Source organism: Trachurus japonicus, chromosome 14 (genome assembly GCF_045865225.1).
Source record: "Trachurus japonicus isolate A0001 chromosome 14, Traja_1.0".
Taxonomy (NCBI): Eukaryota; Metazoa; Chordata; class Actinopteri; order Carangiformes; family Carangidae; genus Trachurus; species Trachurus japonicus.
In genome coordinates, this window is record NC_140920.1 from 10938316 (window position 1) to 10955223 (window position 16908).

A 16908-nucleotide genomic window follows, 5' to 3' on the forward strand; every position below is an offset into this window, starting at 1 on the left:
AAAACCAATATTATTAAAGATGCACTGGTTAGGGGTCAATATTGTGAAACTTGAAACAATTTGTTTAAATAAATAAACATTTTTTGGATTATCCATACAAATCAATATAAATATTGCATATAAGACATACATCCACACAACTTATTATAATATTACTACTCATGAACAAAACACCTGTATGAATTTAGATGTTGATAGTTTTACCAGTTCTGCATAGACGATGAAACGCTATCCGGGTTGGGAATTATCTCAATAGTGTCCTTACTCTTTGGTTGTACTTTAACCAAACAGTAGTGAACTCGCTTCAACCATCGGCTTCCCCTGCACCGCTAACAGTCTGCTGGTCCAGTCTGCCCGGGCCAGAGGGAACCAGGAGCCATGGCAGATATCAGCAAAACTGAGAGGGTCGAGCTGCACGCTCCCGATCTGGAGGAGCTGCGTAGTGGTAAGAAGCTCAGCTATGATAAACAGACAAAGTGGCAAAGAGCAAATTCGTGAAGGCTGATTAATGTAAACATGATGGCTTGTTGCAGTTTTACAAACAGGACTGGAAGACAACTTTGCAGAAGTTAAAGTGAGTGTCGTGGATTGTCCAGATTTAACCAAAGAGCCATTCCAGTTCCCTGTCAAAGGTAAGAAGAGCCCACTGTGCACACGTGATGTCATGTCACACATAACTCCACAGTCTGCACACTTCTCTAAATCCATTCACAATAATCAGAAACTATTGAGAAGAGTAAAATCCATCAATCTTGTGTATGTTACATGGATTTTGTCCATTCATGCACTCTTGAACTTACATTACAGATTATAGTGAAACACTGATTTAGCAATTGTTGCATGTAGGACATTGGAGCCCTTCCAGATTTGTGTTACGTAATATTTTCTTGTTACTGTCACTACTGCCCTCATTCTGCAGGCCTTTGTGGAAGCCCTCGTATCACTGATGTTGGTGGTGTACCATACCTGGTCCCCTTGGTTCAAAAGCACAAGGTAGAATTTCCTGTCACACGGGGTGCATTGTCTAAAGATAATGCATATAATGTGTTAAATGAGATTATTATATCAGTTTTCATCTTCCTTCATCCAGGAATACGACATGAACAATATATCTAAAGAGGTGGAGCTACCAGGAGCTTTCATCCTAGGTGCAGCTGGTGCTGCCTCCAGGATTGTCGGGATGAATGCAGAGGTTACTTCATTTTTACGACTAATACTTTATGCAGCCGAAAGCAACATGTTGGCATTAATAAATCAGGAGATCCTCCTTCAGTATAGTTTGTGCTGCTGTTATTGTCTGCTTTGAAACCAGGGGTTGTGATGCAGAAGCTGATTGAATAAATACTCTCATCTCATCCTCAGCTGATGCCTCTGGTTCTGACAGAAGCAGAGGGAAAGTCTGCGGTGAACAGCAGTTACTTCTCCTCCATCAATCCAGCTGATGGCCAGTGTCTGCTAGAGAAATACAGCGACAAATTTTCTGACTGCAACTTTGGCCTTCTGGGCAATCTGTATGCCTGCGAAGGGAAGTCTGGGAAGGTAATCTCATTTGTCTTAATCTGACTCTGTAGCTCTTTTACCTCAGAGAGTGTATGATAATGCATTTGGAGCTCCTTCAAAAATGCATTGTCATTACTGACTTTGGTTTCTGGCCAATAATGAACTTCTTTGGTTATATATGAACTCAAACACAATTATCTGCAAGTTAATAACAGAATTGTTGCGCATGAACTGCCCCATGACCATGCCGGCTACTATCTGAATGAATACATATTAACAAAATGACAGTGACTATACAAGCTGACTTGTTGTGCTGCTCTTTACCCATGCACCTCTTCAGGTCATAGAGGTGCGGGCTAAGAAGAGGACAGGAGGCCACAGTCTTGTGACGGCCTTGAGGAAGACTCTTGAAGGCCGCTACCCTGATAAAAGCCTGGCTCTTGGAGGCACCTTCATCATCCAGAAAGGGAAAGCAAAAATCCACATCATGGTAAATAATGAATGTGTAGTAGTAATAGTTACTGACATTTACGGTACATGTGTTGCTTTATTTCCTTGTGTTGCCTTATCTTTAGCCAAGAGAGTTCTCAGTCTGCCCGCTCAACACCAACGATGAGGTCAACAACTGGCTCAAACACTTTGAAGTCAGTGCTCCACTCATCTGCCAGTCAGTGCTCGTATCCAGAGATCCTGTAAGTAGAGCACAACACAAATCAGAAGTGCATTTGCAAAGCAGACTTTCTTGAATTGTGGTTTTCTTCATTTGTTTGCTGTGTCTTCAGGGTTTGGATCTGCGGGTGGAGCACACCCACTGCTTCAGCCACCATGGGGAGGGTGGCCACTACTACATAGACACCACACCTGACAGTGTGGAGTACTTGGGCTACTTCATGCCTGCAGAGTTTGTGTATCGCATTGACAGGCCCAAAGAGACTCATGGAGTGGGACGAGATTGAAAAACACGTTTTAAACACAGCAACCCTTGATTAAATGCATCAAACTGTACTGATTAGGTTCTATGGAGTATAATTCATCACAAATGATCATCTGTGAATATTTGCCTTAAAGTCACATCTCTAAAATGTTATATTCTTCTTATAAACAAAATCACTGCATTTCATGAAATAAAAATCAACATCAAAATGTTCAAAAATTCTCTCAAGTGTTTGCTTTGTCTTTTGTCTTGACAGAATTTCTAAATGGCAATACATAGTACATGTAAATAAATACTGGTACAGTAAAACACACAGGAAGCAGGTGCCTGCTATCTTACATTTTACACACCTTTAGTTGCCATACACAGACATTTCTTCTTGCTCCCAGTAGAGGTCTAACCAGCCAGAGGTGCGAACACCTGTGTTGGTACTTCAATAGTCACAAGGTAAAGGAACAGAATAGAGGATATTTTATTTAATTCCATTTACCTGTTTTGTCTTAGTTTTTATCCACTCTAGTGTTTTCCCCACTAAGTACAAATTGTTTAGTGTAAGTGTGGACGCTTTTGGTGTAAGATAGTGTTTCCTCAGTATTTTTTTTTAACTCCTCAGTGTTTTAATTTTTGGGTATGTGAATGCATATGTGTATGCAAATATGTGTGTGTGTATGTCTATGTCTCTGTTTTGTTTTGTTTTTTCAAAGCACTTTGAGCTGCTTCCTGTATAAACTTAACTGTTTCTTCTTTGAAACAACTTCCGTAATATTTTTTCTTGTTAAATTATTATATATTAATATTATTTTTGTCTTTTTTTTCTCCCAAATCATAACTTTTGTTTTATTATATGATTTTATTCTCGAAATTCCATAATTTTCCTCTCAGTGTGACCTTAATACTCGTCATTATTAGATATATTTGTGGTATGTTTTTGATGAAATTACAGAAACCACATTGTGAAGTGTTATTAATGACATACCCTTGCTGTCCATTCAGAAACAGCGCGCTCCTCCGTCCAGATCAGGTAACACAACATTTCCCACAATGCTGCTGCCGCACCAGCCCGGAAGTAAGGCGTTTATTGACAATATGGCCGTTGAGCTGGGCTTGGATTTGGAGAAAATTGTAATTTGACAGCACTCACCGCCGGGATGCTGCGATAACGACCCCCGTTTTTCAAACTCGGGAGTGTGAAAGCAACAGATGCATTTGAATGAAGGGAGCCGCGAGTGCCCCGGGCGGTGTCAGTGAGCCGAGGAAACGTCCAGAGAGTGAAACCCGTCATGTCGTTTTTCAAGAGGAAAGGTGAGGAAGAAGAAGCAGCAGCAGCAGCAGTAGTAGCTCTTTTCCCCTCTGCAAGGCTGCAACGTCAACGTTAGCTTAGCATCACCACCACTACCACCACCACACAGTATCCGGCTGTGAATCACCTGTTAACATTTAGTAGCCAAGCTGGTCGAGACTGCGGCGGCCACACAAGGACCAGTAGCGGAGGGACACAGCGGTGGTTTGCGTGTGGAGGTGTCCGGTCCTGGTGCCGCTGCTGTCGGCTGTGATGTGGTTAGCTTAACGTTAGCTTAGCGCTGCTGCTGCTGCTGCTGGTGGTGGCCTCTCTACCTCCCTGATATAATATCTACACTAATACAACCTGTTGGAAATACACCAATGGGAAACTTTTTATTGAAATTAAATTGTACACATCACACTGGTTTGTGCTCGGCGATAAAATAATGTAATTTGAAGCCTTCGGTGTCTGTGTATGAAAGCTAACACCACCAGTGTCGCAAAGGTGCTGCATTGAGCTGAGCTAAGCTAGCTCCATCAGGGACATTTTCTAACAGAAATAACTAGCAAAACTCGTGAAAACCTGTCAAAATTGTCCACGGTATGTGAACTAGAGTCGATAAAAGAGAGAACTGTTAATAAAATGTGTGTAGGCGTTAGCTCGCAGGGGATAATATATTACCGGTAAGCTAACGTTAGTAAGGTTGGTCAGCATCATTTGACACGGAGCATCTGTCAGTCTGAATTTAAACAGTGTTAGTTACAAATGACAATATGACCAGTTATTGTTTCAGGCCAACTCTTAATAGTTTAGGCTACAAAATTTCATAATGACAACTACATGATTAAAGACAGTGTGTTATAGAAAAGATAATCTGTCTACAAGCCTAATGTGCTTGTACTGAACTGTTAAAAACAAGTGGGTTGGTGGTAGCCTACTGAATACATACTGATGATGCCCCTGTGTAATATTCATAATATGATAGTTTATCAGCAACACCTAACTGTAGCTGAGTCAATGTAATGTCAGCCCTGAAATAAAATATCAACACCTAAGAATGAACATTACATCCTTCATAAAAAGGATGTCTTATTGCAGGGTTGTTGTATCACACACCGTACAAGGTTTAGTAACTGAACTGGCAGTGGAGTGTCTTTTTAAATTAAATAATGATCATATTTTTATACAATATAATCCTGACTAGACTAGTACTGTATGTCTCATAGCTTTGATAGGCAGTGGACAACAAGTATGAATGGAGGGAATGGAAATGGCAGTGATTGTGAAATGGATTTCAGCTAAAATCAGCTCCTGTTTCTCCAGGAAATCAGACTGCATGTGTACACTTTCAACAGTGACTTAAGTGGTTCTGCTTCCTTGGCTGCAGCGGTAAAAGCGGCTGACGCAGCAGCGCTCCAAAATGAGGAAATATTAGAGAGAGTGCTCCTTTTGTATTATAGTATCTGTGCACGGATGCCCCAAGGGATATACTTTTTAAAAAAAATATGGTTTGTTTCCATGCGACCAACCACTTGATGAATATTCATTTAGGACAAAGACATCTGGTGTTATTTAAAACAAGTTTTGGTTTGGAACAGCACATTTTGTTGAAGCGTAGACTATCTCAAAGTCACAGCTTTTATCTGTGACAGACAGCTTTCCATTTCCAGTTGTCTCTCTCACCCTTGGCTGACACATGTAGGCTACTCACCAACAGCTCTGTCCAAAATGTCTCACTGAAAGACCTTCCTCAGTCTGTAGCATTTTGTCCAGGCCTCTCAGTCCATTTTCTGGTGCCAGTGTTTGGCATTGATAGTTGGCCTGATCCAAATCTAAAGATATGGATTGTGAATTACTCTGATGCTTGCCTACAACCAGTCCCAGTACTTAGGAGTCACATGATATCAGATATTAGTGTTGTGTAGTTTTGCCTCAGGCCACATAATTTCAGCTCTGCCACTGTAATGTGATACCAAGTATTTGTTTATAAATAATCTTAAGGCAGCTTCAGGTGTAAGATGGCTGACATACTGACAAAACAAAATCTGTAAAAAGCCGCTATCCACCAGAGCTTTTACAGACAAAGGTCACTTAAGTCAGGAAGGACTCGGTGCAGATGTTCAGTATGAACAATCCTGCTTCCTATAACGAGCACAGGGCTGAGTGGGCTTTTACATATCAGAGCACAGCTTCCCTATTTATCTTCACTGTTGCTTCTCCTCTGTATCAGTTTCCTTACTACGTCACCGTGTAACTAGATGTTTTGTTCTAGTTTTTCCAGTGACACCACACCAACCCCCTGAACTTCTTTTTTTTTTTTCTGGCGTGCACGTCTCGCCCTGCATTGTCAATCAAAATGCAGCATGCTTCTCTAATTACAACCCTGCTCTCATCTTTCTTCACACAGCTAAAAGCAAAGAACCTGAGAGAGTGACCGATGCTAAAGTCAACAGAGGTGAGCTCCTTATTGCTTTTGTGAGGTTATGAAAGTTATACACTGTTGAATTTTACGGGCTGATGGTATGACTACACAATGAAATATTTCTTTTAGTGCATTTCTTGACCCCTGCCATATTGAGATTTGTTATGGATCTGTTTGCATCTGCGTGTGAGGGGATTAACTCAGATTAAGGAAGTGATTCAAAAAGCTGTTTGCTTAAAACAACCACTGTGTTTAATCACCGCTGGTTTTACTATCACACAGACCAAAATACTGACCTCTAGCTATGAAGTGAAGCACATGAACCTCACAGTCAAACAAACACTAAGCAGTCTGTCTTCTCAAACACACCCCGAGGCCTCTGTACATTTACTGTGAGCTCTTTCACAAGTCGTCCTTAAAAAGACCTTTTCATGAAGTCACACTGACCTCATACATCCAGGCCTCTCAGAGCTTAAATATAATTGTACTCTTTTTTTTTTGTTTTTCTTCCTCTTTTTTCCTGTCCTCCAGCTCCAGTCAGCCCTCACTCTCCATCACTAGGACTGAGGAACCACAATGCCATCCAGGAAGCTGCGGGGCCCAGCCATGTGGCCATCAACGCCATCTCTGCCAACATGGACTCCTTCGCCCGCGGTCGAACCGCCATTCTCAAGAAACAGCCGAGTCACATGGAGGCTGCACACTTTGGCGACCTTGGTACAGAGACTGCTTTCATGTGTTTGTTTTTAGTGATAACGTATGAAGTGACAACTAATCAATTGAGAATCTAGATATGAGCTGAAGAGTTTCATCATTCTGTGTGTCTGAAATGTAGTTCAAATTATGGGTTTGATTTTGTTATCATTTTTGTGGTTACAGCTACTTTGGTTAATTTGTTTGATGGTATTTGTCAATAAGTTCAGGACAGGTAGCGGATTACATTCTTGTGTTGTTCAGTTGTTCAGTGGGTGTCATGCTGTTCCTTTTACATTGAGGATTGCCTTTAATTTATAGTTAGTTTGTTTAGATTTGGTTGTTGCCAAAAGTTGGCATCTGTTTCACTTTACTGGGATAATTAGATTTCTCTTTATAATGTTTGTGCAGCTAAGTTGTGTCTGAGTGTGACTGTTGCGTCACTAAAATGGCTCAAACAGCCACACGTCTTGTGCAAGTGGCAGTGAGTGTGAGGCCCACATGTGAAATCATGCAACAGTGTTGATGAGCAGCTGAACTTTCTAACGCCTGTCAGGAAGAATCTTAAACCTCCCACTCTGTTGAAGTCCTACAGTGAAGAAACGGTTACCCCCTTTCTTTCTTTTTATCAGACGGGCTCTATAATTAGATCCTTCGTAGGAAAGCTGGATGCCATCATATGCATTGTTGAAATGCGGTGACAGGAAGTACTGTACAAACGAGTTGCCCTGAGTCAGACAGAGGTGGAAGAACCTGTGCTGCAGCATGGGCAGCAAACGTAGACGTAGACAGGAACACACCTAGTGCCCGTGATTTCTCGGCTGTGGTTGTAAGTTAAAGACAACAAAGGGAAGGAAGTGTAGGAGGAAGATTCAAAGAGGGAGACTGACAGCAGGTAATGCGACACTGGTTGTCTTGATTCACTGTGAAGGTGGCCTTGACTGTATCATCTTAAGGAATGTGAAGAGGCTGATTGATACGCACCTCAGCATGGGCGACACTTTTTGAAGCTCTATCTTGTTTTCAAAGAGCAAACACAACACCACAAAGCCGCAACCCACGCCTCAGTCTGATGTGCTCTGATTCATAATCTAACAAGTGTTGGGTTTGTAGTCGGTGAGCATGCTCCCTCGCTTATTTTGTTTTCTTGCAGTGTGTGTGTGTGTGAGTGTGTTTGTGCTCTCAGGATGGTGGATGTTATTCAAACAGAGTCTATATTTGAGGCATCATAAATTCAAATACTATGGCATGCCTACAGGAATATTATTTGTTTCACCTCTCTGTTCAGATGTAGCCGGAGTTTGGAGGTTGACACTTCATGCATGCATGAGAGGAATGAAGGCCAGGGCACGCTGATGCCGCTCATGTGTGATTTTAAAAGGATATGCCTGAGTTAAAAACACATGTTGAACTGCATAGGCCAAGGCCATCTTAAGAGAGATGGAGAGCTTGAAATTCTTAAGATTTCAAAATATCCAGGAGTTTGAATTCAGCTCACATCAGCCTTCAAGCTGGGCCACATTTGCAGGTGGAATGTGTGCTCAGAAAAACACTTTTTATCTTTCATTTCTTGTTCCAGCTCTCATCACATTTTTATCTTCTTAGTTTGAAAGCTGTGAATAAAAGCAAATACAGTGCTCAGTGATATGAAGTTATATTTTAGTGTCTATCTTGCACTTCTAGCTGTCATGTCAACAACAGGACATCTTGTGCAGATTTTTGTCAGTATGATGGATTGGATGTCATGGTCTTTTAGAAAACAAGTGTTTTTAAAGTTTTAAGTTTCACAGCTTCTTTTTTGATTAATGAGTTGAAACAAGTTATAAGAAATTTCATTTGTTACGTCCAGGTTGATACAATATTCTAGTGGTTTACAGTGAATCATTTTAGCACAATGTGACAAAATACACTTTCCACACTGGTTTTGACTGAGGAGTCGTCACAGAATTCAAATCTTAGGTAGCAAAGAGAAACATACTTTGCATATTTCTAAATTGTGCGTGTGTTTGTATGTTTCAGGTCGTTCCAGTGTGAACTATCAGCCCCAGGAGACCCGCTCTCGGCTATCCAAGACGGTGGACCAGGTTCTTCGGGACAATGTGGCGATGCCCCACTACATGCGTTTCATGGAACTGCAGGGTGCTGACCATCTGGTTCGGTTCTGGTTGGAGGCCGAGAGTTTCCGCTCCACCAGCTGGTCGCGAGTCAGAGCGCACAGTCTAAATTCTGTCAAACACAGCTCCTTGGCCGAGCCCGTCCCTGCCTCCACAGATGGCTCGGAGTTGCCCGAGACAGCCCCACACACGCCCGACGCCCTCTCCCGGGACAGTAGCATCGAAGGTCCCGCGGTGCCATCAGCACGGCGGGGCTCCTACAGCACAGAAGCAGGACTGAGACCCGGCACTCCTCGGGCAGAAACCCCCAGAAGGCAGGCCCCCTCCAGGACAGGGACGCCCAACAAGATGCAATCAAACAGCACTCTGCGAGAATCTGACAAACTCATGAAATGTAAGTTAGACTTTTTTTTTTACAAATTGTAAAAAACTATTTGACCAATTCTGCCCTACAAAGGCAAAGTGCAGTATCTGCATTTTTTCTTTTTTTTTTCTTTTTTTGACCAATCAAAAGTGTGGCATATTCTCTTCAATCTGGTAGACTAAAATTTCCAGAGTTATTGGGATTTTTATTTTTCTGTCCAGCCAAAAAACACTATGAAACCAAGGCAAAGTGCAGTATCTGCAAAGAGTATAATTTACTCTATAATTTCATTGGAGTAAAACCAAGCCAAAGTGCAGTATCTGCCATAAAACGGTCAAAATTGGTCAGAAAGACAAACTACAGAATACATTTAATTCAGTCCACCTTTATCTAATCAATTATAGACGTAGTAGTTATTCATAATTTGATGCTTAAACCTGACAATGAAAAACACAAAAAGCTGTTTTTCTCAGTTTGGCATTTTTACAGATACTGCACTTTGCCTTATAGGGCAGAATTGTTTATATGTTTTACCCAAATTCATTCACCATTATTAACTTTCTGTAAAAGCCAAAATAAGAAAAGGTTTCAGTGGCTTTATGCAGAGACAAAGATATCCACCTGTTTCTTTGTGTATATTCAATTTGTTCATCTAAAAGACCTGAGGGCAGATTGCTGGAAATCTTAGCTGCTGAATTGAAACAGAAAGTGCACTGGAAACAGACTTATTGATTAGATTACAATGTATATAAACCACGTGTTACTCAAGATTCGAGAGGGAGGAAAACAACGGCAGATGGAAACATCAGATCTGTGTGGAGTGGTGGGAATGACATTTTCAGATGAATTCATGAAATAAAGATATATTCACATTTCAGTCATGTTTTAAAACTTGACCAGTGAAAGAAATTCTGTTACCTTGTTTCACCCATTAATGGTTAAATGGCACCAGAATGGAGATGTGGCTTTCTCAATATGACATTTGGTTAATGTGGATGGTGGAGAGAACATTTTTTTGTGTTTCTGTTTCCCACCAAAAATGTGAACCTAGCGTTTTGAATATCTTTTTATTCACGTACACAGTTAAAAGTTAAAAGTTCTCTTATAGCTTCGCTTGAAGATCATTTTCTTGTCTCTGTGCATTCCAGGTATAGAGAAAGATGCAGTTACCATCTTCACCAAGTACATCTCTCCGGATGCTTTGAGGCCCATCCCCATCACAGAACAGATCAGAAATGACATAGTTGGTAAGATACAGAGAAAAAAAACACTTGGTCATTCACCTTTATTGTTGCCCTGATGTGCATTAATATTGCCCCTCCTCTTTGCAGCTAAGATATGTGGAGAGGACGGCATGGTGGACCCAAACTGCTTTGTCATTGCACAGTCTGTAGTCTTCGCCATCCTGGAGCAGCAGTGAGTTTCTGTCTTTTCATTTTCAAAGGGTGTTAATCCTCACCTGGCAAGGTGTCCCCCATCGTCATGTAGATGAAAGTGTAACTGCTGTTCTTTGTGTCATCTCACCACCCTGACATCCTCAGCAGCTGCTGTATTCATCTTCCACTTGCCCTTTCATTTCCAGGCACTTTACTGAATTCCTGCGGAGCCATCATTTCTGTAAATACCAGATTGAAGTGTTGACTAGTGGCTCCGTATTCCTGGCTGACATTTTGTTCTGTGAGTCAGCTCTCTTCTACTTCTCAGAGGTGAGTGGGCTCGCTGGTTCTCAGAATATTATTTATTTGTTATGGTGCATCACAAACAGGTCTCTACGCATACTGTTGCTGTTACTGTCTCTTTACTGCTTATCATAAAACAGGCTCTGTTTATCTATTCTGTAGGGAAATCCTGTTGTCACAGCAGTAATTAACTGAGGACATAGCCAATAGATGGAAACGCAAATGCTCGCTTTACAGACTCCCAAGCCATTGATTTAATGCAGAAGTGATAATTGACGCCATACACAAAGAGAGAGTCAGAGTAAACGCTTATCAGCAGAATTTCTGCCATCATATACACAACACATTCACCTGAAACAAGGATGAAACACATGTGGACTTTCAATTTCTCTGTCCTCTGTTCTCATTCCCCTCAGTACATGGAAAAGGAGGAGGCAATGAATGTACTGCAGTTCTGGCTGGCGGCAGACAACTTCCAGAACCAGTTAGCAGCTAAAAAGGGCCAGTATGACGGCCAAGAGGCTCAGAACGACGCCATGATCCTCTACGACAAGTAGGTGTTGTGTCTGCTGCTTCCCAGTGCTGCCATGCTTCAAAACACTCAGTTATGTTTGTTATTAGAGTGGTTTTGATCTGATATTTGGAAATAGCCGCTATATTTGGAAAGATGGATATCAACAAGTGTCATACTACTTCCCCTGTCTCAAATGTAATTTTCTTGGAATTACTGGAGGCAATAGAATAAAAAGGTTAAACCAGTGTGATTTAAAGATGTTTTATAGACCAGTAGATCTATAAAAATAAACATATAATGATGATTACAGCTGCATTTTAATTGTAACAAGATCTTCAGTTGCAACCTAGCAAGTCAGATAGCTGGAAATGGAAACTGTCCGCTGTTATCTTTTATCTGAAAAGCAATTGATACGCTGGTAATTAGCTGCCTGATTAGGTGCCATAGACATTTTCTTTTACTGTCTTTACTTTTAGTATTTGTAAAACTATTCCTTTTGAGAGGTATTTCTGAGTTCCTCTGTTTTTATGGATGAATAGTCCCATGTGTGTCGTTATTTCATCTAATATCTTATCATCTGTGTTCTTGGGCTTGATTATATATCTTGTAATTAACATCTAATTCACATAACATGCTTCTAACTGGAGTTGCAAACTGACTGAGATGAGTCGGATAAATTATGTGTAACTTATTTTATTCATTTGTTGGGACAAAAATAACGGGTTGACATGGGCAAAAATAAAATGGTGATGATTTATGTAATGGGTTAATGCTATAGGAACAGAAACAGTATGTAGTCCTTTCCTTCTAGCATTGTACATAATATATTGATCATATCATAATCGGAACATTAAGGTCAGTTTTGTCGATACAGTTTATTGCCGATTGCAGTCCAGTCATCTTCTATTGTTTGCAGCCATTAAGAAATCCAATTTAACTGAGTCAGTTATTATGTATTCATTGAAAGTCTCAGTCTGGCTCATCCTTTGTTGGTCTGAGCAGGTGGAAGGTTTCAGTTAGGTGAGGTGGCAGCACTGCACACATTAGCTTGTTTCTTTTTTTCTCACATTTCAAGTTTTCTTTCCTTCTTATTAATCTTTGATTTTGTTTTATTGACCACTTTGTTTTTTTCCCCCATATAATTTTGACTACTGAGCCTCCCCAGTCTCCTTTTTTTTTAATTTTCTGCACCACACATCATCCTCTATTTCTCTTTTTGAATTGGCAGTGATCTTAATCTTAAAATCTTAATATGCTGTAGGTGCCCTCATCTGAATTTTGTCATTCATTGTGCCGTTTCTTTCCCAGGTATTTCTCACTCCAAGCCACCAACCCCCTGGGCTTCGGCGACTCTGTGCGGATGGAGATAGAGTCGAATATCTGCCGGGAGGGAGGGCCTCTCCCCGACTGTTTCACCACTCCACTCAGACAGGCCTGGACAACCATGGAGAAGGTCAGATTCTCCGATAGCCACCCACTCAAGGCTCTTTAGTCGTTACTATGGGACTTCTTTTGTGCACAAGTCCAGCTATGCAAGATATTACACATAGGAATATGAAGCATCAAAATTGCCTTTTAAAAAATTAATTATGTTTTTGAAATGGTGTGCTTGCATTGTTTTCTTCCATTTAATAGGATCCTCCTAAAGGTTTTGTGTTGTAAGTCACAGACAAATTGTCTTTTTACACCACGGACAAATGCACCTGCCTCACATTAATGAAATAAAAGCTCAACGCTGTTGTTAGTGCGTAAAGGTCACTAAGAAACCTTTGTAACTTGTGCCCAGAAATATATCAGGCAGCTCATTATTTTCTAACGGAGGTGTTTTGCATTTGTTCAGGTCTACATGCCAGGCTTCCTGTCTAGCAACCTTTACTACAAATACCTGAGCGACCTCATCAACTCGGTGCGGGCGGATGAATTTGTGAATGTCAGCAACCCAGGTCAGAGCGGGCCCGCGGACAACGACCGCTCCAGTTCAAATGCCAGCGAGAGCTCTCAGACTCAGGTGACCCCCAGTTTTAACCCCCGTCCTCAGTCCCTGTGGGGATGTTCCCCTGTCCGCTGACATTTAGACCCGTTGCGCCTCATTAGATGAATAATGAAGACAAGTTTGCTAATGCCAAAGGTTCATGATTATTCCTGTCGTTTAGTTGTCTTCACAGAAAAATAAGTAAGTAACCTGTCCTGCTGCTAAACATTCAATTCATGCTATCTTTGCCGCAGCAGGGCGCCAGGAAGGCAGCGATCAAGATCCTGAAAAACTTTGACGAAGCGATCACAGTGGACGTCGCCAGCCTGGACCCAGAGTCTTTGTACCAACGGCCGTACGCTGGGTGAGTTTCCTGTATTTGATGTTCCTTTGCATAGATACAGGCTCATGTTACATTAAGTGGTTTGCAACTGGTTAAGACACTCAGGACAGAGACAGTTTGATTTTGAAGTCACTGAATCTGTTATTTAAATTGCCACTAAAATAAAGGCTTTGACAGATTTGCTGTTATTTATCTTTTAAATTTGAAGTTTCCTTGTTGTCTTCTACTTTTATGTCTGTTTTCATGTTCATGTAATTGCACACTTCACTGTCTGGATTCATTGCTTGTATCCGTTTTGTTTTTATTGACTCTAACACTTGCAAAGTGTTTTATGAGTCTGCTTTGAAAAATCCTGTGCAAAAATAACTCAACAGAACAATCTTATTGAAAGACAAAGCTGTAGCCTCTGTGTTGAAACTGCTCTTATTGAATGGATACACACACACACACAAACACACACACACACAGCTGTGTTTGAATGCTGTTGTGCCTGCCTGAGGCTCAGCTTGGTCCCATTTGCTCCGTCTGCTGTCTTCATCCGTCTCCTTTCCTCTGTCTTCTCAGGAGGATGACGTTTGGGAAGGTGAACGAGATGGGCCAGTTTATCAGGGAGGCAGAGCCAGAACCGGATGTGAAGAAATCCAAAGGCACGATACCCTCGCACACTCACACTCGTCTCTCTCTCTCCTCTACCTCCATCTGTCTTATTATTCTCTTTGTAGCTTTGCCCTCACTCTGTCATATTTTATCTCTTCCCTCCTTGCAGTGAAAAACGTCTACTCTTTGCCCACGAATATAAACCTCCTCTAGTGGCTGCTTCCATTCTCCTTACAGCTGATAGTCTCTTGAAATATTTAAAGACATTCCTCTTGGAAAAAAGCACAGCCTCCGCTATTCTTTACTCTAGAGTAGAGTCTCTGACATTTTGGCTATGGAATAACTAATCAAATTGCCGACTGATAAAGTATAATGCACATCTCAACAGCAGAGTGTAACAAAGCACTAACTACCTTAATATGTCAAGATTAACTCCACTTGATTTGATTTTGAAAGTCACATTAGCTTAAAGCAGTTCATTTGTTCACTTAACACAACAAATGACACTTTTCTGTTTACTGATATGTGTCTGACTCTGCCCCCCCTCACCTCTTTCTCTCTCTCATTTAGGTTCGATGTTTTCTCAAGCCATGAAGAAATGGGTCCAAGGCAACTCCGATGAGGTGAGGAAGCAAAACGTTAAATAACCATGAATGATTTAGTGGTCTGAGATGCATAACAAGGCTCTTAACGGCATGTATTCAAATTCGCTTTGTGATGTCACCCCGTGACTTATGATTTATTAAAGGATGTAAATAATGTGTGCGGCCAATTAAAGTTATTGATTGTGCCGTGATTCAAGGCCCAGGAGGAGATGGCGTGGCAGATTGCCAAGATGATTGTCAACGACGTCGTCCACCAGTCAAACCACGACAGCCCCGGCAAGGCCACCAAGGTACGAAAACCTCGCTCGAGTCGGTATCATCTCGCTCCTGTGCGGCGACGTGTGGAATGACTACTAAGCGTTTTCTTTTGTCTGTCTGCAGTTATGACCCCACCGAGGGACCGAAGGACCGCCACTCCCCGCAGACGCTGGCCGAGCCGGTGACAAAACATACACAGGGTTCACCACCCTGCTATGAACTGCATTACCCTGAGAGCGAACAAAGCTTTTTTTCTTTTTTTATCACCTCCCCAACCACCATGTGTTTGTGAGTGTGAGAATGTGTGTGGCTGAGAGCTTGGTGAGTGACTGTTCACGCATGGGCTAATGGGGGAAACTTGAAGTACATCATTGCTCCAATCTTCCAACTGCATAACACTATAAAGGTACACGTGTTGTCGCCGAAAGCAAAGCAAAGAACTCGCATCAGACCGGAGGAAAGCGACTCCCGAGGAGGCAAACGTACATTTTGATGGTAGAAAAAGAAGAAAGCAGCAGCAGCAGCTCAGTCAGGACTATCACTGTGTTGCTGTAGCCATAGTGTTTGTACAATGTCTTATCTCAGACCTACGGAGGACATTGCAAAGACTGAATTACCTTCACTCCCTAGTGACACGCGTCCCCACTCCTTTTATAACCATTCCTTGTTTTTAGATGAAATGCTCCTTTTATGGGTCGGCTAGTACGTAAGGATGCAACAGATGAAAATCATCAGTTTGGGACGGTGTGAACTTTCTGCACATGCTTCCTTCAGCCCGTCTGGAGCAGTTTCGTCTGCTGCTCCCTCCTGTGAGCTGTCCCACCTCCCTTGGCTGTTAACTGTGTGTACTGTAGAACGTGACAATGAAACAGAAGAGGATCTGGTCCGCTTGTTGGACCGGCCGCCTCCCTGTGTGAACATCCTGGCACCTTCAGAGTGTAGACGAAGAAGAAGAAATACTCCCTAATGAACTTAAGTGCTCCATTTGTGTTGGAAAACTCCAAACTCTATGTCCTAAATGTTTGTTTATATATATAAATATATATATATATATAAGATGTAGACTTCTGGTTTACCCCATATATAATGTTAGTCCTTTTTTATGGTGATTGCTGTTTTTTTTTAAATGCATCACTGAAACAACCCGGACTGTTCAACTGGAAAGTGTGCTCAGTGAAATAAACTTTATTTTTTAATTTCTTTTGAGCCTTACCATGATGTGGAAAAGAACCAGAAAAGACTCTTGGTACTATGTACCACTAATGTTTTCTGACATGTACGTGTACTTAATCTATAATATATTTAAATTGTGTTTGATTTAAATACATATATTATGAAATGTTTTGTCTGCCCTCTTTTTTTTGTTGACATCTCATCTTAAAGTGTTGATATATTATCGTGGTTTGGTGCCACTGCAGGCTGTGGTTATTTTGATACAGGAGATGTGTCATGTTTACAGTGGGATTGGTTTTCTTTTAAAGAAAGAAAGAAAGAAAAAAATCAGTATTGTAATTCAGATGTGGGCGAAGTGTCAGCAGTTTCAGGGGGGACTATTATCACTTCTGGCCATGTGGGGGCGCTGTTGGCTGTATTGCTGTGTTCTGGTAAACGGGAGAAAACACCGACGACAC

General features: G+C 41.5%; 2 protein-coding genes across 3 annotated transcripts; both read left to right on the forward strand.

Annotated features, from left to right (window-relative positions):
• Positions 1–263: 263 nt before the first annotated feature.
• bkgd (beta-keto-L-gulonate decarboxylase) lies at positions 264–2656 on the forward strand. The gene is made up of 8 exons (XM_085797471.1): positions 264–445; positions 534–632; positions 920–993; positions 1091–1192; positions 1363–1539; positions 1841–1990; positions 2076–2192; positions 2283–2656. The coding sequence occupies exons 1-8, from the start codon at positions 379–381 to the stop codon at positions 2454–2456; spliced, it is 960 nt and encodes a 319-aa protein (XP_085653597.1). The 5' UTR covers positions 264–378; the 3' UTR covers positions 2457–2656.
• An 815-nt stretch (positions 2657–3471) lies between these two features.
• akap10 (A kinase (PRKA) anchor protein 10) lies at positions 3472–16616 on the forward strand. Of its 2 annotated transcripts, XM_085797472.1 has the most exons (15): positions 3472–3736; positions 6124–6171; positions 6670–6855; positions 8851–9339; positions 10458–10556; positions 10641–10725; positions 10892–11015; positions 11405–11541; positions 12811–12955; positions 13343–13510; positions 13729–13838; positions 14382–14464; positions 14985–15037; positions 15217–15309; positions 15401–16616. In XM_085797472.1, exons 1-15 carry the CDS (start codon positions 3715–3717, stop codon positions 15404–15406), a joined length of 1848 nt encoding a protein of 615 aa, XP_085653598.1. In that variant the 5' UTR covers positions 3472–3714; the 3' UTR covers positions 15407–16616. The 2 variants fall into 2 exon arrangements, 1 of the variants encoding a protein (XP_085653598.1); XR_015037599.1 differs by having other exon boundaries at positions 13732–13838; positions 14382–15037.
• The last annotated feature ends 292 nt before the right edge of the window (positions 16617–16908 follow it).

Excerpts from the sequence above, each read along its gene's own strand:
- akap10 (XM_085797472.1), top strand. The coding sequence starts at position 3,715 with ATGTCGTTTTTCAAGAGGAAAG. Across the intron at positions 3,737-6,123 it reads GTCGTTTTTCAAGAGGAAAG|CTAAAAGCAAAGAACCTGAG; the intron begins GTGAGGAAGAAG and ends TTCTTCACACAG. Across the intron at positions 13,839-14,381 it reads TACCAACGGCCGTACGCTGG|GAGGATGACGTTTGGGAAGG; the intron begins GTGAGTTTCCTG and ends CTGTCTTCTCAG.
- bkgd (XM_085797471.1), top strand. The coding sequence starts at position 379 with ATGGCAGATATCAGCAAAACTGAGAGGGTCGAGCTGCACGCTCCCGAT. Across the intron at positions 446-533 it reads TCTGGAGGAGCTGCGTAGTG|TTTTACAAACAGGACTGGAA; the intron begins GTAAGAAGCTCA and ends GGCTTGTTGCAG. Across the intron at positions 633-919 it reads ATTCCAGTTCCCTGTCAAAG|GCCTTTGTGGAAGCCCTCGT; the intron begins GTAAGAAGAGCC and ends CTCATTCTGCAG.